The sequence below is a fragment of the Peromyscus californicus genome, unplaced genomic scaffold (genome assembly GCF_007827085.1).
Source record: "Peromyscus californicus insignis strain IS unplaced genomic scaffold, ASM782708v3 Scaffold_6__1_contigs__length_162567912, whole genome shotgun sequence".
Lineage (NCBI taxonomy): Eukaryota > Metazoa > Chordata > Mammalia > Rodentia > Cricetidae > Peromyscus > Peromyscus californicus.
Window position 1 is genome coordinate 154,176,333 of NW_026294584.1, and position 23,220 is coordinate 154,199,552.

The 23,220-nt window shown below is 39.4% G+C and overlaps 1 protein-coding gene across 3 annotated transcripts in view; it reads right to left on the bottom strand.

Annotated features, from left to right (window-relative positions):
• Positions 1 to 9,052: 9,052 nt before the first annotated feature.
• The window catches only part of LOC128099495 (solute carrier organic anion transporter family member 1A5-like), a 40,908-nt gene continuing 26,740 nt past the window's right edge, over positions 9,053 to 23,220 (bottom strand). For 2 of the 3 annotated variants that reach the window (XM_052721443.1, XM_052721445.1), the window contains 7 exons: positions 21,549 to 21,713; positions 20,174 to 20,369; positions 17,606 to 17,771; positions 15,053 to 15,225; positions 12,710 to 12,774; positions 11,531 to 11,648; positions 9,053 to 9,333 (listed from right to left, as the gene is read on the bottom strand). In XM_052721443.1, the coding sequence (XP_052577403.1) occupies positions 9,114 to 9,333; positions 11,531 to 11,648; positions 12,710 to 12,774; positions 15,053 to 15,225; positions 17,606 to 17,771; positions 20,174 to 20,369; positions 21,549 to 21,713 (1,103 nt within the window). In that variant the 3' untranslated portion in view covers positions 9,053 to 9,113. The remainder of the gene's footprint in view (positions 9,334 to 11,530; positions 11,649 to 12,709; positions 12,775 to 15,052; positions 15,226 to 17,605; positions 17,772 to 20,173; positions 20,370 to 21,548; positions 21,714 to 23,220) is intronic. The other variant, XM_052721444.1, reaches the window with a different exon arrangement.

Genomic DNA, 23,220 nt, shown 5'->3' on the forward strand with positions numbered 1-23,220 from the left:
TTTTTCTAGCTCCATCCATTTGCCTGCAAACCTCATGGTGTCATTGTTTTTCTCTGCTGAGTAGTACTCCATTGTGTATATGTACCACATTTTATTTATCCATTCTTCAGTTGAAGGGCATCTAGGTTGTTTCCAGTTCTGGCTATTACAAATAATGCTGCTATGAACATGGTTGAGCATGTGTCTTTGTGATATGATTGAGCATTCCTTGGGTATATGCCCAAGAGTGGTATAGCTGGGTCTTGAGGCAAGTTGATTCCCAATTTTCTAAGAAAGTGCCATATTGATTTCCAAAGCAGTTGTACAAGTTTGCATTCCCACCAACAGTGGAAGAGTGTTCCCCTTGTTCCACATCCTCTCCAACATAAGCTGTCTTCAATGTTTTTGATCTTAGCCACTCTGACGGGTGTCATGTGGTATCTCAGAGTCATTTTGATTTGAATTTCCCTGATGATTAAGGATGTTGAGCAATTCCTTAAATGACTTTCAGCCATTTGAGATTCTTCTGTTGAGAATTCTCTGTTTAGCTCTATAGCCCATTTTTTAATTAGACTGTTGGGTATTTTGAGGTCTAATTTCTTGAGTTCTTTATATGTTCTGGATATCAGCCTTCTGTCAGATGTGGGGTTGGTGAAGATCTTTTCCCATTCTGTAGGCTGTCATTTTGTCTTGTTGACAGTGTCCTTTGCCCTACAAAAGCTTCTCAGTTTCAAGAGGTCCCATTTATTAATTGTTTCTCTCAGTGTCTGTGCTACTGGTGTTATATTTAGGAAGTGATCTCCAGTGCCAATGCATTCAAGATTACTTCCTACTTTCTCTTCTATCAGGTTCAGAGTGACTGGATTTATGTTGCGGTCTTTGATCCACTTGGACTTAAGTTTTGTGCATGGTGACAGATATGGATCTATTTGCAGTCTTCTACATGTTGACAACCAGTTATGCCAGCACCATTTGTTGAAGATGCTTGTTTTTTTTTTCATTGTGGCTTCTTTGTCAAAAATCATATGTTCATAGGTATGTGGATTAATGTCAGGGTCTTCAGTTCGGTTCCATTGATCCACATGTCGGTTTTTATGCCAGTCCCAAGCTGTTTTTTATTACTGTAGTTCTATAGTAGAGCTTGAAGTCAGGGATCATGATGTCTCTAGAGGTTGTTTTATTGTACAGGATTCTTTTGGCTATCCTGGGTTTTTTGTTCTTCCATATGAAATTGATATTGTTCTTTCCAGGTCTGTGAAGAATTGTGTTGGGATTTTGATGGGGATTGCATTGAATCTGTAGATTGCTTTTGGTAAGATTGCCATTTTTACTATGTTAATCCTACCTATCCATGAGCATGTGAGATCTTTCCATTTTCTGACATCTTCAAATTTTTTCTTCAAGGACTTAAAGTTCTTGTCATACAAGTTCTTCACTTATTTAATTAGAGTTAACCCAAGGTATTTTATATCATTTGTGGCTATTGTAAAGGGTGATGTTTCTCTGATTTCTTTCTCAGCCCATTTGTCATTTGTATATAGGAGGGCTACTGATTTTTTGAGTTAATCTTGTATCCTGCTACATTGCTGAAGGCGTTTATAAGCTGTATGAGTTCCTTGGTCGAATTTTTGGGGTCACTTAGTATACTGTCATGTCATCTGCAAATAGTGAAAGCTTGACTTCTTCCTTTCCAATTTGTATCCCCTTGATCTCCTTATGTTGTCTTATTGCTCTGGCTAGAACTTCAAGTACTATGTTGAATAAGTATGGGGAGAGCAGACAGCCTGGTCTTGTTCCTGATTTAAATGGAATCGCTTTGAGTTTCTCTCCATTTACTTTGATGTTGACTGTTGGCTTGCTGTAAATTGCCTTTATTATGTTTAGATATGTTCCCTGTATTCCTGATCTCTCCAAGACCTTTATCATGAAGGGGTGTTGGATTTTGTCAAAGGCCTTTCAGCATCTAGTGAGATGATCATGTGTTTTTTTTCTTTCAGTTTGTTTATATGGTGTATTACATTGACAGACTTTCATATGTTGAACCACCCTTGCATCCCTGGGATGAAGCCTACTTGATCATGGTGGATAATTGTTTTGATGTGTTCTTGGAGTCTGTTTACCAATATTTTATTGAGTATTTTTGCATCAATGTTCATGAGGGAGATCAGTCTGTAGTTCTCTTTCTTTGTTGCATCTTTTTTTGGCTTGGGAATCAGGATAATTGTAGCCTCATAGAAGGAGATTGGTAACATTCCTTCTGTTTCTATTGTGTGGAACAATTTAAAGAGTATTGGCGTTAACTCTAATTTGAAGATCTGGTAGAATTCTACACTGAAACCATCTGGTCCTGGGCTTTTGTTGTTGTTGTTGTGAGACTTTTAATGACTGTTTCTATTTCTTTGGGGTTATTGGCCTATTTAAATAGTTTATCTGGTATTGATTTAACTTAGGTATGTGGCACCTATCCAGAAAATTATCTATTTCTTTTAGATTTTCCAGTTTTGTGGAGTACAGGTTTTTGAAGTATGACCTGATGATTCTCTGGATTTCCTCAGTGTTAGTTGTTATGTTTCCCTTTTCATTTCTGATTTTCCTAATTTAGATGCCCTCTCTCTGCCTTTTGGTTAGCTTTGATAAGGGCTTGTCTATCTTGTTGATTTTCTTAAAGAACCAGCTCTTTATTTCATTGATTCTTTGTATTGTTCTCTTTGTTTCTATTTTATTGATTTCAGCTCTCAATTTGATTATTTCCTGGTATCTATTCCTCCTGGGTGACTTTGCTTCTTCTTATTCTAGGGCTTTCAGGTGTGCTGTTAAGCCACTAGTGTGAGATTTCTCCAACTTCTTTATGTGGGCACTTAGTACTATGAATTTTCCTCTTAGCACTGCTTTCATATTGTCCCATAAGTCTGGGTATGTGGTATATTCATTTTCATTGATCTCTAGGAAGTCTTTAATTTCTTTCTTTATTTCTTCCTTGACCCATTGGTGATTCAGTTGAGCATTATTGTTTCCATGAGATTGTAGGCTTTCTGTAATTTTTGTTGTTGTTGAAATCTAACTTTAAACCATGGTGGTCTGATAGAACACAGGAGGTTATTCCAATTTTTTTGTATCTGTTGAGATTTGCTTTGTGGCCAAGTATGTGGTTGATTTTAGAGAAGGTTCCATGGGGTGCTGAGAAGAAGGTATATTCTTCTTTGTTAGAATGGAATGTTCTGTAGATATTAAGTGCACTGGAGTCATAACATCAGTTAAGTCCCTTATTTCTCTGTTAAGTTTCAATTTTGCAGATCTGTCCAGTGGTGAGAGTGGGGTGTTGAAGTCTCCCACTATTAACATGTGGGGGTTTATGTGTGATTTAAGCTTTAGTAATGTTTCTTTTACATATGTGGGTGCCCTTGTGTTTGGGGAATAAATTTTCAAAATTGAAACTTCATCTTGGTGGATCTTTCCTGTGATGAGTATGCAATGTCCTTCTTGATCTCTTTTGATTGATTTTAGTTTGAAGTCTATTTTGCTGGATATTAGGATGGCTACACCAGCTTGCTTCTTTTTTTTTTCTTTTTGAGACAGGGTTTCTCTGTGTAGCTTTGCGCCTCTCCTGGAACTCACTTGGTAGCCCAGGCTGGCCTCAAACTCACAGAGATCCACCTGGCTCTGCCTCCTGAGTGCGCCACCACCACCCGGCACCAGCTTGCTTCTTAAGACAATTTGATTGGAAAGACTTTTACCAGCCTTTTATTCTGAGGTAGTGTCTATCTTTGAATTTGAAGTGTGTTTCTTGTATGCAGCAGAAAGATGGGTCCTGCTTTCGTATCCATTCTGTTAGCCTATGTCTTTTTATAAGTGAATAATGTTCATTGATATTAAGGGATATTAATGACCAGTGATTGTTAGTTCCTGTTATCTTTTGATGGTAGTATGTGTGTACTTCTCTTCTTTGGGTTTTACTGCTGTGATGTTATCTATTGCCTGTGTTTTTGTGGGTGTATCTGACTTCCTTAGGTTGGAATTTTCCTTCTAGTGCTTTCTGTAGGGCTGGGTTTGTGGATAAGTATTGTTTAAATCTGGTTTTGTCTTGAAATGTCTTGTTCACTCCGTCTATGATGATTGAAAGTTTTGCTGGGTATATTAGTCTAAGCTGACATCCACAGTCTCTTAGTGTCTGCATTATATCTGTCCAGGTCCTTTTGGCTTTCAAAGTCTCCAATGAGAAATTGGGTGTTATTCTAATGGGTTTGCCCTTATAAGTCACTTGGCCTTTTTCCTTTGCTGCTCTTCATATTCTTTCTTTATTTTATAGGTTTAGTTGTTTGATTATTATGTGATGAGGGGACTTTATTTGGTGGTCTAGTCTGTTTGGTATTCTATAGGCTTCTTGTATCTTCATAGTTATTTCCTTCTTTAAGTTGGGAAAGTTTTCTTTTATGATCTTGTTGAATATATTTTCTGTGCCTTTGACTTGGTATTCTTCTTCTTCCTCTATCCCTATTATTCTTAGGTTTGGTCTTTTCATGGTGTCCAAGATTTCTTGGACATTTTGCGTTATATGACTTTTTTGGCTTTGGTATTTTGGTATTTAAGGGATTTATTGCTTTCTTCTAATTTTTCATTCGTCTTTTCCTCTGTTTCTTTATAGATTTCTTCCAATTTTTTGTCTTTTTCTCAATTTCTTTATTGATCTCTTCCACTTTTTTGTTTGTCTTTTCCTCATTTTTATTTTTTCATTTTTTCTTGAAAGGCCTCTAGCATCTTCATGATGCTATTCTTAAGGTTGCTTTCTTCTGCTTCTTCTACCTTGTGATGTTCAGGTCTTGCTGTTGGAGGAGGGCTAGGTTCTGGTGATGCTGTATTGCTCTTTATGTTGCTGTATGTACCTCTGACTTGACGTCTGCCCATCACCTCTTCTAATAGGTGTGCCTGTGTCTGAGCAAGCTGCTGTTGGTTCACTCTGTGATTGTTGTGTCTGTGTCTCGGGGGCCCTTCTGTGTCTAATCTTAGCTCTTGGTCTAATTGGAGCAGGCAGATTCTGTGTCTCAGGGAGCTGCTCTTGGGTCAACCCAAGCTAGTTGATTCTGTGACTCATGGATCCGTTCTTGGTCTTATCAGGGCTCTTGGTCCAGTCAGAGATGACAGATCGTGTTTTTCTGGAAGCTTCTCTTGGTCCAATGAGAGATGGCAGATTCTACTTCTCAGAAAGCCACTCTGGTCTAATGAGGGCTGGCAGATTCCCTGTCTGCTGAGGTTACTCTTGGTCCAATGACACCTCTTTGTCCAATGAGAGCTCTCTCTGTAGGCCTGATGAGAGCTGTCTAGGCTGGATAAGAGCTGGGGGGTTGGTTTCCAAGCCTCGGGAAGTGGCTAGGGTTTCAGGCAGATGGGAATGGGCACAGGGCTTGTAGATTGCAGGGTATGCTGAGGGGTCTTGGTGAAGGGGGAGCCTTCCCACAGGAGCCCTGCCTGCTGGCCAGCAACTGGGGCTGAGTTGGGCAGGTGTTCCCAGGGAAAGACTGGGGCCCAGGGATGGGTCCTAGGGGCAGACCTCACTGGGTATGAACAGAGTCTCTCACCTCTAGGCCAGATCTATCTGATACTTTCTATACCTGCTGTAGTGTGCACAGTGTGGCAAACTTGTCAAAGTTATTGTATTTATTGTGAATGCTTTCTCCTGACTCTTAAAACATGCATCATGAAAAAGAAAGTGTTTTACCAGATGCTGGTAACAACTGATACCTTTCTGACCAAATTGACCATTCTAGGAATCAACACACCATGTCTTCCCTAATGGGACAAATTTTATTCTTCCTTTTTGCAATCATTTATATACCAAAAACTTATACACCAAAAGTAAATGGTGGACTCAGTTTCTTTCTCTTCTATAAACAGCACTATTTATTATTAATCTTGCATTTATATATACATAGTTCTTGATGAAAAAAATATTTTAATCATATTTTATTTGTCCTGAGGAAAAAGCAAAGCACATAAAAGAAATGAAATTGAAAGACCAATGTCCAGGCCTTTGTTCTTTCTGCTTACTCTTACAATGGCTCAGAGATGATTACTTGTGAGCTTGCAAATATCTCTTTGGTTCTTCTGGTAGTGAACTAAACCATGCTAACAACAGTATGCCATAGAATATTAATTTATCAAGTTCAGTTTCACACTATGCCATACAAGACACAATGATTGCCTCTCCCTTCCTTTTCCATTTCTTTTTCCAGCTTCTGTATTTTTTGATGTTGACATTTTAACTTCTTGCAATTGTGGTTACATTGGTATTAATCCTATATCAGTGACAAACTATCATATATTCTGTTAAGTTTAGACACATAACAATGCTAAATAGGAAACTGATTCAGCTTCAGGTTTCTCTATCTCTTCCCTCAATTCACCCCTGCACATCTGTCTGCTGTGCCATGATCACACCATGGTGAAAATAAAGCTTAGAATAATAACCCATCTGCCAAGGCCTCTTGGACACATGAATCCTCAAGCATTTCAATGTTTATGTTTTCTGGACTGCTTTCCCTACTAAGAAGTGTTAAGGAAGAATCTGTGCTTTTAGAATGAAAAACTATTTCCTTTATAAGGTGTGATTCCCAGGTAATGGGTATATGCATGTGAGCACAGGTGCCTCAAAGATCAGAGACATCAGATCCCCCAGAGCTGGTTACAGGTGGTTGTGAGCCTCTTGATGTGGGTGGTGGGAACCAAATTCAGATCCTGTGCAAGAGCAGCACATGCTCTTAAATGCTGAGCCATCTCTCCACCTCCATGAAACTTTCCTTTTATAGGACACACTCACTAATTCAGGAAATCATAACAACACATAACAGCAGAAAGTCCTGCAGTTAGATTGTCTAATTCCTCTTTTCTGTTGTTTGGGTTTGGACAATTTCCCAATGTGTTCAAATCTTAGTCTTCAGCAAGGTGCTCTTGAAAGGTGATTGAAGCATTAAGAGGTGGGGCCTAGAAGGAGGAAGTTGGGTCCATGATGGTAAACCCGTGGAAGAGATTCTAGGCCCTTTGCCCCCTCCATCCCTCTCTTTTTGCTTTCCAGCCTAAGTGAAGTCAGCAAATTCCTTCCTGTGAGTTTCTGCCCCAATGTGCTACGTAGACACAGGTCCAAAGCCACAGGGCTGAGTGATCATAGCCAGAGACCTCTGGAGCAAAATAAGCCTTTTCTTCTTAGAAGTGGATTGGCTTTAGTTCCAGTAACAGAAACTTTCAACTTAACTCTCCCATGAACATTCTGACTCCCTTGAAGAGAGAGCTTTTAAGATTTTGGCTGCATGCATTCTGCTCTAGCAGGTAGATGTTCTCTCACTTTACTATGCATAGATAACTACAGCATATTGACCTTCACCCCTCATCTTTCCTTTCGTCATCCTCCCCATCTTTAAGGATTTATGCCATTTTTATATTATGGACTTTCATTAAAAGGGAAGAAAAATGAGGAACAGAAAGAAATAGTTTTGATCATGCTATATCGTGAACCATGGCTCTACAAAAACAGACAGGCTTGTTGTTCCTTAAAATCATTTCATTCTTTATCACCACAAAATAAGATGAGTATGTATCAGTTACTTTTCACTGTTGTGATAAAACACCACAAAGCAACATGTAGAAGAAAAGAGGGGTTTTTTGCTTATGATTCCAGAGGGATGGAAATCCCTCATGGCAAGGAGGCATGACAGCCAGCAGCAGGCATGGTGACTGGGGCAGGAAGCTGAGATTTCAGATTCCCAACCAAAGCACAAAGCAAAGAGAACTGGAAAAAAAGAGGCTTTTAACTCTCGACACCTAGCCTGGTGGTTCACTTCCTCGATTAAGGGTGCACCCCCAGTTCTCCACAAGCAGAGTTATCAACTGGAACCCAAATGACTTTATTCCTGAGCCTAGGAGGGACAGTTCTCAAACAAACCATCACAAGTTGATTTTGTTTTTGAGTGCACCTTGAATTTTATTAATCCCATTGTTACAGCAATAGTCACACTTTACAACTTTCTACATTTTTTTCATTTATTTATTTGTTTGAGGGTGAGGAAGTACAGAAAAGGGGATAGGACAATTTACAAGAGATTATTTTCTTTCTTCATCCCAGGGATCAAAATTATCTTGTCAGACTTGGTGGCAAACACCCCTTTCCACTGAGCCATCCAGCTGGCCCCTGTTAAATCATTTTACTCTAAGATGATTTTGAAATTTAATAACCAGGTGCTCTGAGGACCCATGAGTAAAATGAACACTGAACCAAAGAGGCCACCTGCACATGAGAAGATAGTCTGTTGAACTGTAAATACTGCATCCATCCTTGACTTTTTAAATACATTTTGTTTTATTATCAGTAGTTTACATTGGGGTTGCCACAAACTAGGCAAGCACTTCACTACTGGCATAGAGTTCTGTCTCCACAAAAGACCTTTGCAAGGTCTGACTTTCTCAAATACTGGTTTTTAAGAAAGATTTCATGCCCAGTTTTGAATTACTATAAAAATGTTCAAACCATCTTTGCTACAAGATTTTTAATAACCTCACTAAATGTATCAGTGCTCTAAACAAAGTGATTAAATGTTTGACAAGAGTAATAAAAGAAGGGATTCAAAACAAGAGGTCACACATATGAGAAGTTATATTTTGGAAGCAGCATGTCTCAAAAAAAGTTTACAACTCCTAAATAGACACAGACATGTGCAGATGTCTTGCATGTAGATAGGATAATTATTCAATGTGACACAACAAAGATGCATATTTTCAGTTCTAAATACCTCCAACATTAAGGCATAAGTTTAATGAAATTGAGTAGTGTTCTAGTAATGGAGAGTTTTAATGCTATTTGAAGATACGTGGGAAATACTCATGGGCTTTGATTGAGTTAAAAGACAAAATGCTGTCTGAACATGAAGGCAGCTTTAAAGTTCAGTGTGGGATCACCATAGTCTTCCCTGGGAAAATCTTAAGTGCAACCCTGGTGTTCTGAAAATGCTGCCAGTAAATATTTTTGACATGAATAAAATAATTTTTGAGGTCCTTAAGGATAAGAAGGGAGTTCCTATAGTACTTCTTACGATTCAAAAGAACCAAATGCACACTCTGTCATGGGCTTGTGCAGGCCAATAGAAAACTCATTACAGCTTAGTTTTCAGTTCTCCGACATTCTCAGCCCCAGGACTTCTGTGCACATCCACGCACTCGCTTTTCTTCTCTGTGAGCTTCGTCTCTGCAAGTTCAGTTTCTGAAGAGTCAATTTCCCCAGGGAGTTGGCGCTTCCTCATGAGTATTAGAATGAAGAACGCTGGGAGAAAGCTCAAACCTCTAAGTACTGTAGGCACGCCAATGTAAATGTTCCTATTGAAAACAACTGATCTGTTAATATAATTCTTAATGAGTTCAGTGGAAGCTAACCTTTTATATTCTTACAGATCATTTATTGTTCAAAGAAAAACATCAGGTGATTATTTTGCCCATGTAATTTATGTAATCTACTTTGCTAAATTTTTAATTCTTTAGATTTGCTGAACTTGTCTAAGTTAAGCATGAAGAATGTAAAAGTTTCCTGAAATTAATTAGATAATTTTCCCTTTAGGCATTTCTGAGAAAAACTTTTATACTGTTATAAGCATCTGTTCTTTGTATATTTGATTAAATATGTCTTCAGTTTTCTGGACTTAATATGTTTGGGGAAATAGGTATTGTGACATGTATATTTCTAAATAACTGTGAAATCATTCTTTCATGTTCTCAACATGTTTATAGGAAAATCTGGTATGAAGGATAGTGCTGTCAATTTTACACAATCTAGAGTCTCCTGGGAAGGAAGTTTCAGTGAAGGCCTGTATGGAATATGTTGGCCAATAAACGTATCTGTGGGAGATACTTTGATTACATTAATTGAGGTGAGAAGAAATAGCACACAGTGGGTAGCACCATTCCTTAGGCAGGAAATCCTGAACTACTTTAGCACAGAGAAAATGATCATCACTACGTCTACAGTGGGAAAGTATAAATATGTTATATATGTGGAGATGCTTAAGACCAAATACAACAGTCTAGAAATACAATTCAGATTTTTTTCAGGATGGGTAATAGATTAATAAATATCTTAGTTAATTTTCCTGCCACTGTTATAAAAGAGCCTGACAAAATCAGTTTGAGGGAAATAGGGTGAATTTGCTCACAATTCTAGTTCACCATTTGGGGATGTAAAGGCAACTGGAGCTTTGTCCAACACAGATACACTGACAGAAGTAGTTGAGGCCTTCCACTCTTTTACTACAAGCACGCCAGACTGAGAATGGGATAGCAGCCACCCCAGCCATGCACACTTGGGGACAGGGCAATAGCCAGCACTTTTCTCTCCCAGAATTTCTCAGTGTCCTCCTCACCCAGAAACAGACAGAACTGGGTCATACCTTCAGAGAGCCATAATTCCTTTTGACTGAAGTGGTTTTACAAGCAACGAGGAGCACAGTGCAGTCTATAGCAAACAAAGGTTCTCTGTGGGCTTTTGGGGGGCCTGCTGCCCTATAGGGACAGCAAGGTAACAGCCTAAGCCTGGCTCAAGATCAGCCTATCATGACCTCTGTGCGTAGGTCAGCAGGGAACCCACAATTCTTTCCTATACTGTTAGTGACAGGTGCCTGTGTAGCACTGTGAGTGGTGGGAACCATGCAGGTAACTGCTTTTAGTCTAAACAGCAGCATGAAAGCACACAACTGGATGCACCTAGATCTCAGAGGTCTGCTGGTTCTTGAGGTTAATGGTTTCGGTTGTGTGTATGTGTGACAATATCCTCCCCCTCTGTGAAGCTCTCAGCCGGTTTGTACCACAACCGCTCTACTGAGCCAGGTAATGTCCACGAGGCAGCCAACCACTAAGCGCAGTGGAGCACCTATGGGTTCCCAGAGATGAGACCGTCAGTCAAATTCAGGGAGCAGGCCCCTTCTCCAGGAGGCCCCTGGCAACAGCACCTGGCGTGCTGTTAAACTGCAAAGGCCGTCCACAGACTTGGGTTCTTACTATATCAGGCTGCAAGCATGAGAGATCTGTGACCTTCCCAGGAGCTAGAACGTCAGAATCCATGCTGCTTGAATGTGCCGGGACTGCCATACTGACCCCTGTGGAAGGGAGGAGTCCTTCTCTCTATTCATGGGTATGGGGTAGTGGGAGCTGAGATATTTGTTGCCACCTACGGCAAAATTGTCCCTAGTCTCTGGATCTTGCTGTCCTGTTTATCTCCAGTGTTCTGCCATGCTAGCTCAGCTCCAGATGCAGCTCTCCCCCTACTGCTCCAGGGCCTCTACACAGACATCTGCTCCCTTTAAAAAGTATTATGAAGGCTTAGGTTAGGAAACCCACTCATGCTTAATTGTATCAAACACTTTAGAAATAATGGGAAATATTAAAATATATAAATAAGGAAGTTATAACATCCATGTGCATTCTTAAAATGAAGCCAAATGTCATCTTATCACTCAAGAAAATGTTAGACATGAATGAGGACAGTTTATGCACTACCTATGGAGGTCTCAAAAGTTAACTTTACCTGAAGTTATTTGTATCATACATCCTGCATGCCCCTGGTTCACCACATTTCAGAGTCCCCCAGTGTAAACAGGTTCTGTCTACCAAAGCGCCAAAGTAAATAGGTGCTGGGATGCCAGCTGCAGTGAGGAGAGAAAGAAAAACAGCCCGTTGCCAGGAAGAGAGAAGAGAGAGATATGTGTTATTTTATTTGGAAGTACTGCCAGTTCAGTATTAAACAAAAAACAACATACCAAAATATGCATCAATGCCTCTCCACTTTTAGAAATTATAATTTAATGTAAAGTTTTTAGATAACAACAAATAAAACAATGTAAAAAATGCTAATAAAGTATATTTTACTTTATAACCATGAACCCATGTATTTTCTCTAATGCTTTGTACTACTTTTCTGTTCATTTAACTACCAAAATCATTTCCTTCTTGTTTTATTCTTGAATCTACTATGAGATGAAATGTATAATTAAGTATAGGTAATCTTTGGAAAGACAAGGGGAAACATTTTTCACCTCTGTGGTTACCTCATTCTCAGACTAATTAAAAATTGCCATTTCCAATCACAAGGGCTTTAAACTGGAGTTCAGGGTTATGTGGACAGAGCACATGTATGTTAAAGATACTACAAGGTTATCGTAATTTCCTGGATGTGGACAGTTGGGATAGTGCAGATCCAGAGACAAATTATCTTTTCTCCTCTTTTTTTTCATGCATTGGCCCTTCCTTGTGTCTGGCCTCATGTCCATATATAACAATCACATGGAACCTTTGAGGAGATGTGGTGATTTAACAGGTCACTAGCCTCCACCCACCCAAACCCTAAGAATGCCATCAGATAGCACCTGAGCCTACAGCAGAGAATTCCCTGCTTTGCTGTCACCAACCTAGCTGACATTCCCACAGATGTATTTGAGAAGTGCCTTATTCATGACTTCCTGTGTTCTCCAACTATAAACATCACTAACATCGCCATGTTGAAAACTGATATTTGGATGACCTGAAACTGTGTTCCCATTGTGGTGACTCATCTTTGATCCTAGAATAAAACCTCTTATTCCCTGTAAGGTGAGGGTTGTGATTTGGGTTAACAAGATAGTTGTTATCTTTTTATTCAGAGAAAACTAACTAGTTTACTAAGTACTTAGTATAGTATTGGTCTGATATGTTAGGAAATTGTTCATACCAAATACTCTTGTACAAAATGCATGTAATCCAATTCCTAGTGACTTCTCTTCAGACTTGATACTCCTGAAAAATACATACACAGAAATAAAAGTACAACAAGCAAACCCGTATCTGTCTGAGTATCCTTCCAATGACCGTCATAGTTCATGATCCTAATGGTTAAGCTTTTCATCCTGTGGTGAGGACAATATAGCTCTACTGCTAAGCCCAAACAGAGGAAGGCATATAACTTCTGAAAGTTGTCCTGTGACCTCCACATATCTAAAGCACACACACCACACTAAAGGTTTTTAAAAATCATACATTAAAACATAAATGAGTCACATTTTTCACATCCAGCTACAGAGTCAACTTCAGAGAGTAAGGCAATTGAGAAGAGTGTGAGGCATGGAAGTGGGAACAGGCATTCAGTAAACATGAGAGTTTTAACAGAAGAGTATAACTGCTCACATGCCCTTCTCCTATGACCATCCTCCTCTATGAGGAAAACTCAATCTTATCAACTGAGCATGCTGATCTGGAACAGAGGTACCTGGAGTAGTGAAGGAGAAAGCAGACATCATGTAGCCACATCAGTTGAATCAGCCTGGAGCATGATGGGGTGACAGATGTCACAGCCAAATCTCCCTCACGTGTAAGAACCAGTAATACTTGATGCATTTATCTGTGCCTGAACCTATGAACAAGGCATATACCACATCTCCATTTGTGTGAATATAAGAATAGTATATGTTACCATGGAAAATTAATACATATATATATATGTATATATATATATATGTATATCCTAATATATATCCTATTCCACTATAGGTTATGATGGGTAGAAGCAAGGGAACGAAAGAACCAAGGGAGGGAAGCGAAGGAAAGGGGAGGGGAAGAGAGAGGATGGGAGCGAAAAGGAAAGGAAAAGAGAGAAGAGGAGAGGAGAGGAGGAGGGGAGGCGAGGGGCAAGGAGGAGAGGAGAAGAGGAAAGGAGAAGAGAGGAGAGGAGACAAGAGAAGAGAAGAGAAGAGAAGAGAAAAGAAGAGAAGAGAAGAGCAAAGGGAAGAGAAGAGAAGACAGGTGTGAGGAGAGGGGAGTGGAGGGGAGGAGAGCAGAACAGAGGAGAGTAGAGGAGGGGAGGGAGAGGAGAGGAGAGATGTGAGGGAAGAATAGGAGGGAAGTGAAGAAGAAAAGGCAAAGGGATCTTGGAATGGAGGAGAAGGAGAAGGGATGGGATAGAAAGGGAATGTGGGCAAGGTAACAGAAAAAAGCACAGGGAAGGGAAGGAAGGATGGAGAAGCTTGGTCCATCCTATAAGGATAAAATGTTATGAATCACACATCATAGTTAACTTGACTTTGCTTCTAAATTCCAGTGAGACAAGAAAAGAAGACTTCAGCTGTTTTCCAATTGTTAGTGGGTGTGAAATTTGCTAGTCTGGAAAGAACACGTGCTAATTATGAAAAACCTTGAGATGTGGCTCTGCTCTTCCTCACTTCTTTTAGAAGTTTCAGTATCAAATATTGCATTGCTGTACCCATGTTTAGAGAGTGCCTATTATTGTATTCATGTATTCCTGTACCTCACTGTTAGAGAGTAACTGCAATTGCACTCATCTCTATTGGTTAGGTAGTATCTATTTTTGCATTCATGTTTTTTTGTTAAAGACAGGTTGAGCTCAGGATGTCAAGGGAGCCTGGTCACTTTTACACAGAGGATTTCACTCTCTGCAAGTTAGTTAGCTGAGCCTAGGAAGTGAATGCTAGACAACTCCTCTCTCCCTGTTAAAACAAGATGTCCCTTAATGTGGGCTTAAGACATAAGGAGAGAAAATAGGAAAGGGCAGGCAGGAAAATTCCAGAAAGCTTTAAATAACTGTTAAATAGAGTAATGCTCAGTATAAGAACATTGATAAGGTATTTCAGAGCATTGAGGTTCTGGGAACCTTGACTCTAAGAGCCTTTCTTGGGAAAAGAAATTTTGGTAACTGACCAAAATAGCTAAATGGCATTGTGGGGTGCTCAGTGTGTAAGGTTGCTTGCCACAAAGGCTAGACGACCAAGAACCCAGGAACATATGTAAAAAAATAGTTAAAAAGCTCAATTCAGGGACATACATCTGTAATCTCAGCATTCTCATAGTGAAATAGGAGAAAACAGAATTGCTTGGGAACTTGAGGGCCTGGTATGCTGGAGTACACAGCCAGGCCCCCCCCCCACACACACACACTCACAACACACACACACACACACACACACACACACACACACACACACACACACACACCATTTATTCACATATGCACATACTACTGAGAAGGAAAGAGAGAAAGATAAATGAAAGATTTACTTATTACCTTAGAAAAACCATATACCCAGGAATGGCTGCTAGTGAGTGGATGAGACTGCCAATTAGTGCCAGTGTGAAAAAGTACTGCAGCATGATAGTACAGTCATAGCCTTTCTTACACAGCCCAAGGATTGCAGATGAGTTTTCTGAAGACCCAATGCAGCTGCAGTTTTGAAACACCTGTCAAAGAAAGCAAAGTCTTATTTAAAGAAGAAAAATATTGGGCATAAACCTTCAATATTTTCTACAGGACCAGTTAGACCAAAATGGAGCATGTTGGGGCCGATGATATGACTCAGAGGAAGAGCACTCATCTAGAATGAATGAGGACCAAGTGGAGCACAAAGTTCATTAAATAATAAATAAAGAGTAAAACAGAGGTTAGTTTCCCCCTTTACTTCCTTCCTTTTCGTTTTGGTATCCTTGAATTCTATCATAAAATATAAAGGGGTAGATTTAAAATACTGGTACATTCTTCTAAATTCATGGAGTAAATTTTCAAAAAAAATCAATTATCCTGAAAGCACACTTTATTTTATTTTATACTTATATTTATTTTCTTGTTTGTTTGGTTTTTCTTGCAGGTGTGTTTACGTTTGTGTGTGTGTGTGTGTGTGTGTGTGTGTGTGTGTGTGTGTGTGTGTGTGTGTGTGCGCACACCTGTCTGTGTGTGAACACATGTGTATCATGGCATACATGTAGAAGTCAGGGGATAAGTTATGGACTTAGTTCTATTCCTCTGCCGTGTAGGTCTCCAGGTTGTAGTTCTGATGGCAAGGCTGGTGGCAAATGCCTTTACTCACTAAGCCAACATTTTAGCCTGCAAATAATTTTTTAAAAAATCAATAAATACTGTTATGTTTTGTTTTGACCCGAGTACTAAGTACTAAAACAGAATGTGTTTCAGAATACTGATGGAATAGCTAGGTGCTTACTAATAGTCATGTCCCCAAGAAAAAGAGTTGATTTTAACAATAAAGTCAAATTTTGTTTGAATTGTTATGTTTCTTAGTCTGAATAAGAATCAAAATTTATATTTCACTTTGATTACCAACCAACTCTGTAAGTATTATTTATGAGCGAGAATTGTTGAGACCAAGGTTGGATAAAGCACAGGGACAAATAGCCAAACAAATGGAAACACATGAACTATGAACCAATAGCCGAGGAGCCCCCAAATGGATCAGGCCCTCTGGATAAGTGAGACAGTTGATTAGCTTGACCTGTTCTGGAGGCATCCAGGCAGTGGGACCGGGTCCTGTACTCAGTGCATGAGTTGGCTGTTTGAAACCTGGGGCTTACACAGGGACACTTGGCTCAGTCTGGGAGGAGGGGACTGGACCTGCCTGGACTGAATCTACCAGGTTGAACTCAATCCTCAGGGGAGTCTTTGCACTGGAGTAGATGGGAATTGGGGGTGAACTGGGGGGAAGGCGGGTGGGGGGGCTGGAGGGGGGGAGAACAAGGGAATCATGGCTGATATGTAGAATTAAATTAAATTATAAAATTTTAAAAAATTATGTTATATGTTATATGTTGTTATAGTATACAAAACTAATTTTGTACTGATTAAAAGGTAGAAATTTAAAAAAATGCTTAACTATTTCCTGCTAAACTACCATGAGGAGATGGCACAGTCTATAAAGTCCTGCACGAGCATGATGACCTGAGTTTAGATACCAGCACACGTGAGAAAGATGCACGTGTGGAGGATGTGCGTGCAACACTGGTGCTTTGAAAATGGGAACAGTGACTCCTTGGGGATCACTTGCCAGGCAGCCTAACAGAATCAGCAAATTCCAGGCCATGAGGTTCTGTCTCAAAAGCACAAAGTGGGTGGGATCTGAGAGTCAACAGTGAGGTTGTCTTCTGACCTCCATGTGCACACGCACCTGCATACATGCACACACACACACACACACACACACACACACACACACACAAACTACAATAAACAAATAAATAAATATAAGACGTTCATGATACCAAAAGATAAGTTTTCTGCCTGCCTCAACTACATAGCTCATTTGAGGTCAGCCTGGGTTTCGTGAGATCCTATCACAAAAGAGGCCGATTCTGTTCAGAGTATTTTAAAGTTTTAATTTTAATGCTTACTTATGTGTCTGCTTCTCTGTCTGTGTGTATACAAGCAGGCGCATGTAGGTGCCTGAGGTGTCAGATTGCCAGGAGCTGGAGTTGGTCAATGCTCCATATGGGTGCTGGGAAGTAAACAGGTCCTCTGAAAGACCAGCAAGTGCTCTTAACAGCTAAGCTAGCATCAAATCCCGTCCAGAGCGTTTTAACTCCAAACATTTGAATAATGGTCTCAACTTCTTTGAAATTACAAAATAATTCCCAGACTCTGTCAAGGTTTTATATAACATCTAGGAATTGTAAGGTCAGGTATAAATATATAAAGGAAATTTAGTTATTCATAAAATATACTAATTTCTTTTAAGCATGGACTAATTTTTGCTTTATAGCAGATATAGGCTTAGATCATAGCACATATTAGTGTGGCACAGAAAACATCAGCTCAGATCACTGCAAGGGTGTTTACCGTGTTGATTCCTGTTCCAACAGACTTCTCACAGCCTGCAAGGCAGGCTGACATGTATGCTAGGCCATTGTCTCCACACACTGGATCCCACGTTTTAGTTAAGCAGTTACACCTTGTGTTGCAGTCAGCAAGGACCATATTCTCCACATACAAAGGCTGCTGGATTCTGAAATGATTGTAAATAATGTTAGGGACACTTAAAAGCTACCCAAGCACCACTTTATTTCCTTCTCTTCATCTCAGCATGTACACACACACACACACACACACACACACACACACACACACACACACACAAATAAACAAACAGGAGAGAGAAAGAGAAAAAGAGACACAGAGAGACTGAGACAGAGAGAGAAACATTTCAGAAATACTCCAAATAGCAATGTGTGGTCTCTGTACTATGTTTTGGCGACATAAATTATCTGCTCTGGTGGTCACATAACTGTTTTTTCAATTACTTCAGAAACAAACATTAAGTGCCTACCACACAGAAAAACACTGTGATTGTAGAGCTAAAAATGAAGATGGTAATCTCTCATTGATCTCCATGATGGGAAATAATGAAAGAAGGCTGTGAACAAAATCTGCATTTCCATTGCTAAGATAGATGCTTCATTTAGCCTAAAAAACAGAGTGGTTTGGATAACCAGACATGCTGTTCTGAGATATAGAGAACTCAGCACTGAGAATGGGATTTAAGAGGATAATGTGGGAGTCTAGAGTCTGAATTCACATCCTGTCACTCAAACAGTGTGAAGGCAGCAGGACTGGAGATGGAGTCAGTACATACAACTCTACTTTGGCATTGTGGAAGGAATTTTCTGTAAACTCATTAATTCCCTGTTTCTATTTTCACATCTACAAAGTGAACAGAACATTACTTTCTTAAAAAGAGATCCAAATCAGTAATTATATGTGTGTATATATATAGTTATTTATGATTTTATATTTGAAATTATTCAAATCATATGATTCATAAGGATTTTGAAAGGAAATTTTTTTTAATCTTTCTCTGTCTCTGTGTGTGTGTTTGTGTGTGTGTGAGTGTGTAAGCACACATGTATAATGACAACATGCATATGGAGGTCAGAAGATAATCTTCCACCTTGTTAGAGACAGAGTTCCCAGATGTTCACTGCTGCAAATGTCATACTAGCAGTCTCATGACCTTTCAGGTTTCCCTGCCTGTGCCTCTAAGCTCACATGAGGACTGCTGGGATTACAGACACTCTACCCACATTCAGAGGGCCTAGTGTGGTCCCCTGCAGCCTCCCCAGCTATCAGTCCTGAGCTAATGAGCTCCCACCAGCTTGGGTCATCTATCTCTGTGGTTTTTCCCATCATGAACCTGATTCCCCCTTTCTCCTATAATCCTTCCTCCCTCTCTTCAACTGAACTCCAGGATCTTGGCCAAGTGCTTGGCTGTGGGTCTCTGCATCTGCATCAGTCACTGGGTCTAGGTTCTATGATGACAATAAGGGTAGATACCAATCTGAGTACAGGGTGTGGGAGACAGCTGAGTGGATTGATGTGTTTGTGGGTCCCCTGGCAATGGGACCAGGACTTAACCTGGGTACATGAACTGGTTTTTTGGAGCCCATTCCCTGTGGTGCAATGCCTTACTCAGCCTTGATGCAGGGAGAGGGGTTAGGTTGGGCCTGAACTTGGTTTGCCATCCTGTGTTGACTACACAAGGGAGGTCTTACTCCCTATGAGGAGAGGGTTGGAGTGGGATGAGGGGATATTGAGGGGAGTGAGAAAAGGGAAGCATGGGGAACAGGGAACAGGGAACAGGGATTGGTATGTAAAAGGAAGGAATTTTTTTTTAATAAAAATCCCTAGATACTCTAGCATGCCAAGCTGTAGGTAGGTTCTGGGGATCTGAAGTCAGTCCTTCCTGCCTGCTCAGCAAGCACTTTACCAATGAGTCATTTCCCCAGCCTTTTAAAGGAACCTGCAAGTTTATGCTTTATTCATTTTAACTGATTGGTTAGTTGTATAATTGTCCCCTAAGAAAAGTTTTAAATTTCCCATGCTATGCAAAATATGACCAGACATCCCTTAAAATGCAAAATCTAAGTCTACAGAATACATGAGATATAACTATACCAGTGACATATATAAATACATTCATTTGCTGACATACCATGTATTCAATTCAATTATGCTAAATTTGTGCCTATTGTAGAAACCTCTAAAGGCTCACTGGCCTGTATAGTGTACTTTGAATGCTATCTGTTTATGGAGTACAAAATACATGGATAATTTAGGCTGCAAAGCTCTAGATTATTTTCTTTATTGCACTTCAAAGTAGACTAGGGTTTACCATGATAACCATCCATATATATGTGAAATCATAAACTTACTCACTGATCATCTCCAGACTTATTTAATAAGCTTATAACTTATATACGCTGGTATAACATTGATGGATGGGAGAAAAATAAAAGATAACCATGTATCACTACCATTAAGTTGTAATAAAATGATATGGTCATACAGAATTCTTCAAGAAAATGGACTAGCTATTCTAAAAAATACTATGATCTTCATTAGGAAACATACCCATCATAAGAGATAGTTAAGCCAGCAACTGGGAAATTATCACAGGTCATTAAGAAGTAAAAGAAAAATAGAAAGAATTCAGTCAGGGTTAGGCAGAAAGCTATGTATGCCGCTTTCTTCATAGAAATCTTGAACTTCTTCATAATCAAGCCACCAATTATATATCCAACAAATATTGGAGGTAAGGTATAAAGACCTATGAATGCAAGTAAAATAGTATTTTTAGAAGACAGCAGGAAAAATGTTACCAATTTGTCTCAAATAACTTACTTAACAAAATATTTAGCTCTAATATACAGTGATCTTAACCCCTACTCAATTCACATGTTACTATTGTGTACAAAGAGGTTTTCAAATGTCCTGTAATGTCACTTTAAAAAGTATTAGCATTTATTTAATCATAGGCAGCAGGTTGTAAACACCTGATAAGCATCACACACATATACACACATAAACGAATGCATGCATGTACATGTCTATGACATTCTATTTTTCATGTAATTACCCCTCTGTTTTGTAGTAATTTGACTCAGCTCTGGGTGATTTTGAAGGTAGTTGCTGAGTCGATGCTTATCAAGTGTAGAACATTTTGTGCATTGTTTACTCTGCCTAGCTTTATTGCTGAGTCTCCTTCCTCAGCAAAAATCAAAGAAAAAAAAAAGAAAAGGGAAGAGAAAATCCTGGCTAGGTTGCATTTATACACCAGCACCAAGCTTGGAGGAATCCATCCATCCTTTGAGCTCCTTAACATTGCATTTGATTTTATACATCTGGGGGTAGGGACTGGAATTTGGACTTTCAGAGATCCTTAGATAATGTGGATGCTGGCAGCCTATGATCATCAGTTATTAAGAGTAAAATGAACCCAGAAAAAAATCCAAATTTGGGTAGGATCTCTGGATTTAGTGTACTAATAAAAAAAAAGCAGAGTGTGGCTGCACAGGATCCTCAGACCACCTGGGGACCAAGCAACTGAATTAGGAGTAATGTACAAGGCAGGACTTGAAGCACAGAAGTAAAATCTAGAAGTACAATACAGAAACCCAGTGAGTTAACTCTGTATTCCTCTTTGAATTAACATACTGCCTCTTGAAAATTGATTGATATGAGCACCCCCCCAATATTTCCATAATGATGACAATTTTCATTCTGATTGGAGAATACAGAGGATATTTCTGGCCTCTTCCTTTCCCTGTCCTTTCTTGGTTTCCCTGGAGACTACAAAGAATAAGTTTATAAGAACAGCCGAGCAGATTTCAATTCTGTTGTAGTTTACTATTTGCGTTATCTTACTGTTTCTCTTGTCCTTGGGATTCTGATTGTCATGTTCTTGTGGGAGGGGAAGTGCTACTGAAGAAATAATGAGACTACATACCTATGAGAAAGACTATCTCTGCAGTTGATTTTCCATACTGCTGTTCCAGGTATTTAGGCATGAAGGTAACAATAATGACAATTGCGTTGAGGTGGAGCACACTTAGGAGGATGAAAAGCATGTAAATTGAATTGCAGAAGAGGCTCTTCATGAATGGCAAGAAATCTGAAACAAAAGTGCCAAGATCATCAAGCTAACTTGACCTTGCATGTTGTGTCCAGTGTTCTAAAACCTTCTCACAGATTCTGTGGGGTAGCTCAAATGCATTTGATAAATACATTTTACCTCTTTGAGTATCATTGTTTAAGTCACCTCTAGAAGTTAGTGATGCAACTGGCCATATAAGAATCAGAACGCAATTGTGCCATCAAGCAAAACTATAAGGAGATGGAATCCTGTCTGTGGCTATACAATTTCATTTGCTTTTCTCTTTCCCTTCTATTAATATCCTGTATTCACTAGAGAGTGACTAGTCTGTTCTCTGGAATCTGTTAGGGACTCTCTGATGAAATTTGAGTTCAGACACTGATGTTATCACTCCTTTGTACAAGAACAGATAAGCTAAAAGCTTAGGAAGTCTCCAGGAATCTTGCTGAGTCTCAACCAACCACTTCACAATAGAACATTCATCAGAAGCTCCTACGGATATTTTTAAACATCTCAACACAAGGGTGTCAGTATAAGGAATGCTGACTCATTTGGTGTAAATAAAGCTCCAAGTGATATAACCAGAACTCCTTCTTGTTTAAAAAGCTGAGGGTCCGTTTTGTAGCCTGTCTCTAGTAAATGGATTGGATCTCACTGAAAATAGTTTGACTGAAATTCACACTTAATAGTCACTTTCCTTATCCTGTTTTGGTAATTTGAAATAAAATGCACCCCATAGGTAGTTTCACATAGGAAGGTGTGGCTTCATTGGAGTAGGTGTGGCCCTATTGGAGGAAGTATGACACTGTGGAGGTAGTCTTTAAGGTATCCTATGCTCAAGCTACACTGAGTGCTTCTACACAGACTGCTTCTACAGCCTGCCGATCAAAATACAGAATTCTCAGCGCCTTCTCCTGTTCCATGTCTGATCGCATACCACTCACCATGACAATAATATTCTAAACCTCTAAACTGTAAGGGAGCCCCAATTAAATGTTTTCCTTTCTAAGAGTTGCTATGGTCATGGTCTTTCTTCACAGCAATAGAAACCATAACTAACACAAGTTGGTATCAGTGATGGGAGTATTGCTGTGATACAATAGACCATTTTTTTTGAGGAATATGACTTTAGGATTATGGATTAGAAAAGCAATTGAATGATATAAATTCGGATTAATGGGTCATCCTAGTAGGAACATGAAAGACAGTGGTGTTGACGGTTATTTGAACTCTAGGAATTTCAGAAAATAATTTTAGTATGTTACCTAAAGATCATGTGATATTTTGATGAACAATGTGGCTGCTTTTTGCCCTTGTCCATAGAATCTACCTGAGACTAAAGTGAAGAAATGTGGATTAATTCTGTTACAGAGGAAATCTCAATACAACCTAGTATAGACTCTGTAAATGAACAGGCTGAGCAAGTGAGAAACACAAAACATAGATTACAAGAAAGGGCTCCTGGAAGTGGAAAGGGGCTAAGTCCTGTGTTCAAGGAGATAAACAGATTAAGAAATGGTATAGA